Source organism: Oncorhynchus mykiss, chromosome 26 (genome assembly GCF_013265735.2).
Source record: "Oncorhynchus mykiss isolate Arlee chromosome 26, USDA_OmykA_1.1, whole genome shotgun sequence".
NCBI classification, from domain to species: Eukaryota; Metazoa; Chordata; class Actinopteri; order Salmoniformes; family Salmonidae; genus Oncorhynchus; species Oncorhynchus mykiss.
The window spans coordinates 652419-664939 of record NC_048590.1 but is presented as its reverse complement, the minus strand read 5'-3'; the positions used below and the strand labels follow the sequence as shown (position 1 = coordinate 664939).

At 47.4% G+C, this 12521-nt stretch overlaps 1 protein-coding gene across 2 annotated transcripts in view; it reads left to right on the top strand.

Annotated features, from left to right (window-relative positions):
* Positions 1-12521, top strand: part of LOC110516588 (insulin-like growth factor 1 receptor) — a 136126-nt gene that overhangs the window by 91929 nt on the left and 31676 nt on the right. For both annotated transcript variants that reach the window (XM_036963725.1, XM_036963726.1), the window contains exons 11-13: positions 413-620; positions 5563-5852; positions 12320-12453. In XM_036963725.1, the coding sequence (XP_036819620.1) occupies positions 413-620; positions 5563-5852; positions 12320-12453 (632 nt within the window). The remainder of the gene's footprint in view (positions 1-412; positions 621-5562; positions 5853-12319; positions 12454-12521) is intronic.

Sequence of the window (12521 nt, the reverse complement as noted above, 5' to 3'; positions counted from 1 at the left end):
ACCCCTCCACCCTGACTCATACACCCTGACCCATACACCCTGACCCCTCCACCCTGACCCCTGACCCCTCCACCCTGACTCATACACCCTGACCCATACACCCTGACCCCTCCACCCTGACCCCTCCACCCTGACTCATACACCCTGACTCATACACTCTGACTCATACACCCTGACCCATACACCCTGACCCATACACCCTGACCCCTCCACCCTGACCCCTCGACCATAACCCCTCCACCCTGACCCATACACCCTAACCCCTCCACCCTGACCCCTACACCCTGACCCCTCCACCCTGACTCATACACCCTGACCCCTCCACCCTGACCCCTCCACCCTGACCCCTCCACCCTGACCCCTCCACCATAACCCCTCCACCATAACCCCTCCTCTCTCTGTCTCTCCTCAGAACTGAAGATCCCGGTCCGTATAGCTGCTACCGGGTTGACTGACATGGAGGAGGACCTGAAACCTACTAAACCAGACGTTGGTGGGGGGGACAAGGGGCCATGCTGTCCCTGTCCTAAATCTGTAGGAGACCTGGAGGCAGAGGCAGCTGACGCGTCATACAGAAAAGTCTTTGAGAACTTTTTACACAACTCTATCTTTACCCCCAGGTAAGCAGATCACAGGCCGTAACACACACACACACCTGGGGAGAACGTCTTACACAACTCTATCTTTACCCCCAGGTAAGCAGATCACAGGCCGTAACACACACACACACACACCTGGGGAGAACGTCTTACACAACTCTATCTTTACCCCCAGGTAAGCAGATCACAGGCCGTAACACACACACACACCTGGGGAGAACGTCTTACACAACTCTATCTTTACCCCCAGGTAAGCAGATCACAGGCCGTAACACACACACACACACACCTGGGGAGAACGTCTTACACAACTCTATCTTTACCCCCAGGTAAGCAGATCACAGGCCGTAACACACACACACACCTGGGGAGAACGTCTTACACAACTCTATCTTTACCCCCAGGTAAGCAGATCACAGGCCGTAACACACACACACACACACACCTGGGGAGAACGTCTTACACAACTCTATCTTTACCCCCAGGTAAGCAGATCACAGGCCGTAACACACACACACACACACCTGGGGAGAACGTCTTACACAACTCTATCTTTACCCCCAGGTAAGCAGATCACAGGCCGTAACACACACACACACACACCTGGGGAGAACGTCTTACACAACTCTATCTTTACCCCCAGGTAAGCAGATCACAGGCCGTAACACACACACACACACACCTGGGGAGAACGTCTTACACAACTCTATCTTTACCCCCAGGTAAGCAGATCACAGGCCGTAACACACACACACACACACCTGGGGAGAACGTCTTACACAACTCTATCTTTACCCCCAGGTAAGCAGATCACAGGCCGTAACACACACACACACACACCTGGGGAGAACGTCTTACACAACTCTATCTTTACCCCCAGGTAAGCAGATCACAGGCCGTAACACACACACACACACACCTGGGGAGAACGTCTTACACAACTCTATCTTTACCCCCAGGTAAGCAGATCACAGGCCGTAACACACACACACACACACCTGGGGAGAACGTCTTACACAACTCTATCTTTACCCCCAGGTAAGCAGATCACAGGCCGTAACACACACACACACACACCTGGGGAGAACGTCTTACACAACTCTATCTTTACCCCCAGGTAAGCAGATCACAGGCCGTAACACACACACACACACACCTGGGGAGAACGTCTTACACAACTCTATCTTTACCCCCAGGTAAGCAGATCACAGGCCGTAACACACACACACACACACCTGGGGAGAACGTCTTACACAACTCTATCTTTACCCCCAGGTAAGCAGATCACAGGCCGTAACACACACCTGGGTAGGATCCAGTAGGACACAACCTAAATCTTCTGAAATGGAAAACAAATATGAGCAGTATTGTTGAACAAATGGCCATTTATACCGAACAAAAATATAAACGCAACATGTAAAGTGTTGGTCCCATGTTTCATGAGCTGAAATAAAAGATACCAGAAATGTTCCATACTCACAAAAAGATTATTCCTCTCAAATTCTGTGCACAAATATGTTTAAATCCCTGTTAGTGAGCATTTCTCCTTTGGTGTGGCATATCAAGAAGCTGATTAAATATCATGATCATTACGCAGTACGGTTGACTGGCGTGATCCCGGTTACTGAGATTTAACGGGATTATTCTTCCTTGCATAAATAACTCAGAAACCGGTTAATTATAAATCTGGTTTCTCTACAGACTCTGATGATGAATCAATGCTCAGGGTGGGGGACGGACAGCCCGTCTCAGGGTGGGGGACGGACAGCCCGTCTCAGGGTGGGGGACGGACGGCCCGTCTCAGGGTGGGGGACGGACGGCCCGTCTCAGGGTGGGGGACGGACAGCCCGTCTCAGGGTGGGGGACTGCATGCCTAATTTACCGTCTGGTTAGTCTAATTTACCATCTGGTTAGTCTAATTTACCATCTGGTTAGTCTAATATACCATCTGGTTAGTCTAATATACCATCTGGTTAGTCTAATATACCAACCATCTGGTTAGTCTAATTTACCATCTGGTTAGTCTAATATACCAACCATCTGGTTAGTCTAATATACCAACCATCTGGTTAGTCTAATTTACCATCTGGTTAGTCTAATATACCATCTGGTTAGTCTAATATACCATCTGGTTAGTCTAATATACCATCTGGTTAGTCTAATATACCATCTGGTTAGTCTAATATACCAACCATCTGGTTAGTCTAATATACCATCTGGTTAGTCTAATATACCATCTGGTTAGTCTAATATACCATCTGGTTAGTCTAATATACCATCTGGTTAGTCTAATATACCATCTGGTTAGTCTAATATACCAACCATCTGGTTAGTCTAATTTACCATCTGGTTAGTCTAATTTACCATCTGGTTAGTCTAATTTACCATCTGGTTAGTCTAATATACCATCTGGTTAGTCTAATATACCATCTGGTTAGTCTAATATACCATCTGGTTAGTCTAATATACCAACCATCTGGTTAGTCTAATTTACCATCTGGTTAGTCTAATTTACCATCTGGTTAGTCTAATATACCATCTGGTTAGTCTAATATACCATCTGGTTAGTCTAATATACCATCTGGTTAGTCTAATATACCAACCATCTGGTTAGTCTAATTTACCATCTGGTTAGTCTAATATACCATCTGGTTAGTCTAATTTACCATCTGGTTAGTCTAATATACCATCTGGTTAGTCTAATATACCAACCATCTGGTTAGTCTAATATACCATCTGGTTAGTCTAATATACCGTCTGGTTAGTCTAATATACCATCTGGTGAGTCTAATATACAATCTGGTGAGTCTAATATACCATCTGGTTAGTCTAATATACCATCTGGTTAGTCTAATATACCATCTGGTTAGTCTAATATACCATCTGGTTAGTCTAATGTACCATCTGGTTAGTCTAATATACCATCTGGTTAGTCTAATATACCATCTGGTTAGTCTAATATACCATCTGGTGAGTCTAATATACCATATGGTTAGTCTAATATACCAACCATCTGGTAAGTCTAATATACCAACCATCTGGTTAGTCTAATATACCAACCATCTGGTTAGTCTAATATACCATCTGGTTAGTCTAATGTACCATCTGGTTAGTCTAATATACCATCTGTTTAGTCTAATATACCATCTGGTTAGTCTAATATACCATCTGGTTAGTCTAATTTACCATCTGGTTAGTCTAATATACCATCTGGTTAGTCTAATATACCATCTCCATCTGGTTAGTCTAATATACCATCTGGTTAGTCTAATTTACCATCTGGTTAGTCTAATATACCATCTGGTTAGTCTAATATACCATCTGGTTAGTCTAATATACCATCTGGTGAGTCTAATATACCCATCTCCATCTGGTTAGTCTAATATACCATCTGGTTAGTCTAATATACCCATCTCCATCTGGTTAGTCTAATATTCCCATCTCCATCTGGTGAAGTTAGTTTGTTCATGGTCTGACTCTCATAGAAATACTGTCCAGGAGATCCGGCCTGTGTGTCTGTCTGTCTGTTCCCCAGCCAGAGTTCTGTCAGGCTGCTCAGAGGATAGGCTTGTCTGTGTCTGTCTGTCTGTTCCCCAGCCAGAGTTCTGTCAGGCTGCTCAGAGGATAGGTTTGTCTGTGTCTGTCTGTTCCCCAGCCAGAGTTCTGTCAGGCTGCTCAGAGGATAGGGTGTCTGTCTGTCTGTTCCCCAGCCAGAGTTCTGTCAGGCTGCTCAGAGGATAGGGTGTCTGTCTGTCTGTTTCCCCGGCCAGAGTTCTGTCAGGCTGCTTCAGAGGATAGGTTTGTCTGTGTCTGTCTGTTCCCCAGCCAGAGTTCTGTCAGGCTGCTCAGAGGATAGGTTGTCTGTCTGTCTTTTCCCCAGCCAGAGTTCTGTCAGGCTGCTCAGAGGATAGGTTTGTCTGTGTCCGTCTCTGTTCCCCAGCCAGAGTTCTGTCAGGCTGCTCAGAGGATAGATTTGTCTGTGTCTGTCTGTCTGTTCCCCAGCCAGAGTTCTGTCAGGCTGCTCAGAGGATAGGTTTGTCTGTGTCTGTCTGTCTGTTCCCCAGCCAGAGTTCTGTCAGGCTGCTCAGAGGATAGGTTTGTCTGTGTCTGTCTGTTCCCCAGCCAGAGTTCTGTCAGGCTGCTCAGAGGATAGGTTTGTCTGTGTCCGTCTCTGTTCCCCAGCCAGTCAAACAGCCCTGGTCAGCTCTACTGGAACATGTCTATAGGGAAGCACCCTAGTGAGAGAAACGTCAGGATTTACAGAGAGAGCAATGGAAAAAAAGGGAGGGGAGGAAGAGAACCACGGCAGCTCCCCGCCAGACACCCTGGATCTGATGTCGTCTGACTGGATCTGGTGTCGTCTGACTGGATCTGGTGTCGGTCGTCTGATTGGATCTGGTGTCGGTCGTCTGACTGGATCTGGTGTCGGTCGTCTGACTGGATCTGGTGTCGGTCGTCTGACTGGATCTGGTGTCGGTCGTCTGACTGGATCTAGTGTCGGTCGTCTGACTGGATCTGGTGTCGGTCGTCTGACTGGATCTGGTGTCGGTCGTCTGACTGGATCTGGTGTCGGTCGTCTGACTGGATCTGGTGTCGGTCGTCTGACTGGATCTGGTGTCGGTCGTCTGACTGGATCTGGTGTCGGTCGTCTGACTGGATCTGGTGTCGGTCGTCTGACTGGATCTGGTGTTGTCTGACTGGAAATGTAGAGGAGTCCATCTGGAATAGTCATGGAACACATGAACAGAGGAGATCCCCTGAAGCAACAGGACCGACTGGATCAGTGTAATAGAGGGAGGGAGATTCTAACTGAACAATCCTCTCTACTGCTGAAAATCCAAGCCGTGTTTGCCATTGAAAGGATTCCACCACACAGGTTATTTGTTGACTAGTGTATTGTTAGTGTTTGGACGACTGTGATTGTCACTCCCACATCCCTCTGCTCTCTCTCCCTCTCCTCCAGACCTCCAGACCGGCGCCGTCGGGATCTATTTGGCGTGGCTAACCGTACCATCCACCGTGGTGTGACCACCTACCCTAACGCCACGTCACCTGACCTTTGGGCCAACGCTACAGAGGCGGAGTTAGCGGACAGGGAGTATGACTTCGTAGAGTGGGCAGTCAGCGAGCGGGAGCTGCAGATATCCGGTCTGCAGCCGTTCACGGTTTACCGGATCGACATCCACGCCTGTAACCAACAGGTGAAACGCTGCAGCGCGGCAGAGTTCGTCTTCTCCAGGACCAAACCTGCAGGTTCGTACTGCTCCATCGTCTCTCTTTCATTATACAGTAGAGCGTTGGTTGAAACTAAACATTCCCATAGTACCAGTTAAGTTACTCACCACTGCAGAGTTCGTCTTCTCCAGGACCAAACCTGCAGGTTCGTACTGCTCCCTCGTCTCTCTTTCATTATACAGTAGAGCGTTGGTTGAAACTAAACATTCCCATAGTACCAGTTAAGTTACTCACCACTGCAGAGTTCGTCTTCTCCAGGACCAAACCTGCAGGTTCGTACTGCTCCATCGTCTCTCTTTCATTATACAGTAGAGCGTTGGTTGAAACTAAACATTCCCATAGTACCAGTTAAGTTACTCACCACTGCAGAGTTCGTCTTCTCCAGGACCAAACCTGCAGGTTCGTACTGCTCCCTCGTCTCTCTTTCATTATACAGTAGAGCGTTGGTTGAAACTAAACATTCCCATAGTACCAGTTAAGTTACTCACCACTGCAGAGTTCGTCTTCTCCAGGACCAAACCTGCAGGTTCGTACTGCTCCCTCGTCTCTCTTTCATTATACAGTAGAGCGTTGGTTGAAACTAAACATTCCCATAGTACCAGTTAAGTTACTCACCACTGCAGAGTTCATCTTCTCCAGGACCAAACCTGCAGGTTCGTACTGCTCCCTCGTCTCTCTTTCATTATACAGTAGAGCGTTGGTTGAAACTAAACATTCCCATAGTACCAGTTAAGTTACTCACCACTGCAGAGTTCGTCTTCTCCAGGACCAAACCTGCAGGTTCGTACTGCTCCCTCGTCTCTCTTTCATTATACAGTAGAGCGTTGGTTGAAACTAAACATTCCCATAGTACCAGTTAAGTTACTCAGCACTGCAGAGTTCATCTTCTCCAGGACCAAACCTGCAGGTTCGTACTGCTCCCTCGTCTCTCTTTCATTATACAGTAGAGCGTTGGTTGAAACTAAACATTCCCATAGTACCAGTTAAGTTACTCACCACTGCAGAGTTCATCTTCTCCAGGACCAAACCTGCAGGTTCGTACTGCTCCCTCGTCTCTCTTTCATTATACAGTAGAGCGTTGGTTGAAACTAAACATTCCCATAGTACCAGTTAAGTTACTCACCACTGCAGAGTTCATCTTGATGCCTGACACTTTTCTTGTTTGCGTGAGGTGAATTCATGTGTGTTATCATGTCATATATTGTCATCACCACTAGAAGATTTTATGACTGACACTGATTTAACATATGTTCATTGGAACTGAGGGGTATCCTACGAAGCAGGTTTGAGGGGTATCCTATGAAGCAGGTTTGAGGGGTATCCTACGAAGCAGGTTTGAGGGGTATCCTACGAAGCAGGTTTGAGGGGTATCCTACGAAGCAGGTTTGAGGGGTATCCTACGAAGCAGGTTTGAGGGGTATCCTATGAAGCAGGTTTGAGGGGTATCCTACGAAGCAGGTTTGAGGGGTATCCTACGAAGCAGGTTTGAGGGGTATCCTACGAAGCAGGTTTGAGGGGTATCCTACGAAGCAGGTTTGAGGGGTATCCTATGAAGCAGGTTTGAGGGGTATCCTATGAAGCAGGTTTGAGGGGTATCCTACGAAGCAGGTTTGAGGGGTATCCTACGAAGCAGGTTTGAGGGGTATCCTATGAAGCAGGTTTGAGGGGTATCCTATGAAGCAGGTTTGAGGGGTATCCTACGAAGCAGGTTTGAGGGGTATCCTACGAAGCAGGTTTGAGGGGTATCCTATGAAGCAGGTTTGAGGGGTATTCTACGAAGCAGGTTTGAGGGGTATCCTATGAAGCAGGTTTGAGGGGTATCCTATGAAGCAGGTTTGAGGGGTATCCTACGACGCAGGTTTGAGGGGTATCCTACGAAGCAGGATTGAGGGGTATCCTATGAAGCAGGATTGAGGGGTATCCTATGAAGCAGGTTTGAGGGGTATTCTACGAAGCAGGTTTGAGGGGTATCCTATGAAGCAGGTTTGAGGGGTATCCTATGAAGCAGGTTTGAGGGGTATCCTACGACGCAGGTTTGAGGGGTATCCTACGACGCAGGTTTGAGGGGTATCCTACGAAGCAGGTTTGAGGGGTATCCTATGAAGCAGGTTTGAGGGGTATCCTATGAAGCAGGTTTGAGGGGTATCCTATGAAGCAGGTTTGAGGGGTATCCTATGAAGCAGGTTTGAGGGGTATCCTATGAAGCAGGTTTGAGGGGTGTCCTATGAAGCAGGTTTGAGGGGTATCCTATGAAGCAGGTTTGAGGGGTATCCTACGAAGCAGGTTTGAGGGGTATCCTACGAAGCAGGTTTGAGGGGTATTCTACGAAGCAGGTTTGAGGGGTATCCTACGAGGCAGGTTTGAGGGGTATCCTACGAAGCAGGTTTGAGGGGTATCCTACGAAGCAGGTTTGAGGGGTATCCTACGAAGCAGGTTTGAGGGGTATCCTACGAAGCAGGTTTGAGGGGTATCCTATGAAGCAGGTTTGAGGGGTTAGTTAGGTAACTTTGGTCAACTCAGAATTCAACTCGGGATAACTGGTCGTTCGAAAGTGGCTCAACTTTTAGCCAGGTACATTTCTATGACAACCAATCATTCAGAACTAACCTGCTCCAGGGAAGGCTAACTCTTGGCAGGAACTAATGGGGATCCATAATATACCCCTGGAAGAGTAGCTGCTGCCTTGGCAGGAACTAATGGGGATCCATAATAAACCCAGGCGAGAGTAGCTGCTGCCTTGGCAGGAACTAATGGGGATTCATAATAAACCCCAGGAAGAGTAGCTGCTGCCTTGGCAGGAACTAATGGGGATCCATAATAAACCCCAGGAAGAGTAGCTGCTGCCTTGGCAGGAACTAATGGAGATCCATACTAATAAATACAAGACATCATTCTAAGCATGTTCAGAGAGAGAAAGGCCCTAGTCTGAAAGTAGTCCATGGGGTGGAGAGAAAGACCCCCCCCCCCCCCCCCCATTTAACATTGATACTCTAATTTTCCCTGTACCCATCATGAGGTTGCTACAACCTGGCCTGTGAATGAAAGTTTACAACGTAGGTGCCCAGGTCTAGAGATAAATGAAAGGGATCACGGTGAAACCCACCTTGCTCACTCTGGCCTGCATCTAGCTGATCTAGGGTGTAATCTTTCGCAAACCAGAGTTTCTATTGGACAAATCTCAGCTATGTTTATCCCCATTTCATTCCATTTGCTTCCGTTTAAGAAATGTTATTCATCAGAATCGGCGGAATGAATTCACCCCTGATCACATACAAACAGCATGATCACTGTCATAGCAGCCACATACAAACAGCATGACCACTGTCATAGCAGCCACATACAAACAGCATGACCACTGTCATAGCAGCCACATACAAACAACATGATCACTGTCATAGCAGCCACACACAAACAGCATGATCACTGTCATAGCAGCCACATACAAACAGCATGATCACTGTCATAGCAGCCACATACAAACAGCATGATCACTGTCATAGCAGCCACACACAAACAGCATGATCACTGTCATAGCAGCCACATACAAACAGCATGATCACTGTCATAGCAGCCACATACAAACAGCATGATCACTGTCATAGCAGCCACATACAAACAACATGATCACTGTCATAGCAGTCACATACAAACAGCATGATCACTGTCATAGCAGCCACATACAAACAGCATGATCACTGTCATAGCAGCCACATACAAACAGCATGATCACTGTCATAGCAGCCACATACAAACAGCATGACCACTGTCATAGCAGCCACACACAAACAGCATGATCACTGTCATAGCAGCCACATACAAACAGCATGATCACTGTCATAGCAGCCACATACAAACAGCATGACCACTGTCATAGCAGCCACACACAAACAGCATGACCCCTGTCATAGCAGCCACACACAAACAGCATGATCACTGTCATAGCAGCCACATACAAACAGCATGATCACTGTCATAGCAGCCACACACAAACAGCATGACCACTGTCATTGAGTCTTGTGGCTGTCATTGAGTCTGTTGTGGCTGTCATTGAGTCTGTTGTCTGTTGTGGCTGTCATCGAGTCTGTTGTCTGTTGTGGCTGTCATCGAGTCTGTTGTCTGTTGTGGCTGTCATCGAGTCTGTTGTCTGTTGTGGCTGTCATCGAGTCTGTTGTCTGTTGTGGCTGTCATCGAGTCTGTTGTCTGTTGTGGCTGTCATCGAGTCTGTTGTGGCTGTCATCGAGTCTGTTGTGGCTGTCATCGAGTCTGTTGTGGCTGTCATCGAGTCTGTTGTGGCTGTCATCGAGTCTGTTGTGGCTGTCATTGAGTCTGTTGTGGCTGTCATTGAGTCTGTTGTGGCTGTCATTGAGTCTGTTGTGGCTGTCATTGAGTCTGTTGTGGCTGTCATTGAGTCTGTTGTGGCTGTCATTGAGTCTGTTGTGGCTGTCATTGAGTCTGTTGTGGCTGTCATTGAGTCTGTTGTGGCTGTCATTGAGTCTGTTGTGGCTGTCATTGAGTCTGTTGTGGCTGTCATTGAGTCTGTTGTGGCTGTCATTGAGTCTGTTGTGGCTGTCATCGAGTCTGTTGTGGCTGTCATCGAGTCTGTTGTGGCTGTCATCGAGTCTGTTGTGGCTGTCATCGAGTCTGTTGTGGCTGTCATCGAGTCTGTTGTGGCTGTCATCGAGTCTGTTGTGGCTGTCATTGAGTCTGTTGTGGCTGTCATTGAGTCTGTTGTGGCTGTCATTGAGTCTGTTGTGGCTGTCATCGAGTCTGTTGTGGCGGTCATCGAGTCTGTTGTGGCTGTCATCGAGTCTGTTGTGGCTGTCATTGAGTCTGTTGTGGCTGTCATTGAGTCTGTTGTGGCTGTCATTGAGTCTGTTGTGGCTGTCATTGAGTCTGTTGTGGCTGTCATCGAGTCTGTTGTGGCGGTCATCGAGTCTGTTGTGGCTGTCATTGAGTCTGTTGTGGCTGTCATTGAGTCTGTTGTGGCTGTCATTGAGTCTGTTGTGGCTGTCATTGAGTCTGTTGTGGCTGTCATTGAGTCTGTTGTGGCTGTCATTGAGTCTGTTGTGGCTGTCATTGAGTCTGTTGTGGCTGTCATTGAGTCTGTTGTGGCTGTCATCGAGTCTGTTGTGGCTGTCATCGAGTCTGTTGTGGCTGTCATCGAGTCTGTTGTGGCTGTCATCGAGTCTGTTGTGGCTGTCATCGAGTCTGTTGTGGCTGTCATCGAGTCTGTTGTGGCTGTCATCGAGTCTGTTGTGGCTGTCATCGAGTCTGTTGTGGCTGTCATTGAGTCTGTTGTGGCTGTCATTGAGTCTGTTGTGGCTGTCATTGAGTCTGTTGTGGCTGTCATCGAGTCTGTTGTGGCGGTCATCGAGTCTGTTGTGGCTGTCATTGAGTCTGTTGTGGCTGTCATTGAGTCTGTTGTGGCTGTCATTGAGTCTGTTGTGGCGGTCATCGAGTCTGTTGTGGCGGTCATCGAGTCTGTTGTGGCGGTCATTGAGTCTGACATGCTGCTGTTCCTCCTCTGTTCTTCCCCCCTCTGCTCTGTGAACACATGCTGCTGTTCCTCCTCTGTTCTTCCCCCCTCTACTCTGTGTACACATGCTGCTGTTCCTCCTCTGTTCTTCCCCCCTCTGCTCTGTGAACACATGCTGCTGTTCCTCCTCTGTTCTTCCCACTCTGCTCTCTATAAATGTCCCCACATTTGAAACTTACTGCACAGTGGAGCTTCAGTTTGATTTAATACAGTCATGTTATGGATAGGAGCTGGGAAAGAGCTAGGTTATCGTGCAAGACTGCATTAATATGTAATAACAGAAATATCAGCCTATTTCACACCATAGCTCGCTGAATTTGCAAACGTTACTTTTCACCCATTTTTTTTTTATTTCGTCCAAAATGAAAATGTGGCACTGACTCGCCCGCACATGGATTGGTGTTTCAGCATTGTCTCAATGAAGAGTTGGGCGTTCGACTGTAGCTATCCGGTAGGGGGACGAGCAATATCCACCATCGTAGTACGGATGAAGCCTGAGATGGAATGTGAAGCTAACTGAAGCTGGTGAACTTTATTAAAGCCTGAGGAGATTTAGCTTGCTTCATAGTAAACCCCTCAGGAATGTGAATCTAACTGAAGCTGGGTAACTTTATTAAAGCCTGAGGAGATTTAGCTTGCTTCATAGTAAACCCCTCAGGAATGTGAAGCTAACTGAAGCTGGTTAACTTTATTAAAGCCTGAGGAGATTTAGCTTGCTTCATAGTAAACCCCTCAGGAATGTGGAGCTAACTGAAGCTGTTGAACTGAAGCTGGGTAACTTTATTAAAGCCTGAGGAGATTTAGCTTGCTTCATAGTAAACCCCTCAGGAATGTGAAGCTAACTGAAGCTGGTTAACTTTATTAAAGCCTGAGGAGATTTAGCTTGCTTCATAGTAAACCCCTCTGGTGTGGTCCATATGTAACATGTTGTCATGTCTCGTACCAACAGAGAAGGCGGATGACATCCCAGGCCCAGTGATCTGGACTGGAGAGGATGATTCTGTGTTCCTCCGCTGGCCTGAACCCTCGTCCCCCAACGCACTCATCCTCATGTATGAGATAAAGTTCAGACTGGGCACTGAGGTAAGAGACACACCTCTCCACTGCTCCCTTCCTCAATGGTTGTGAGGATGATGACTGATCGTTGACAT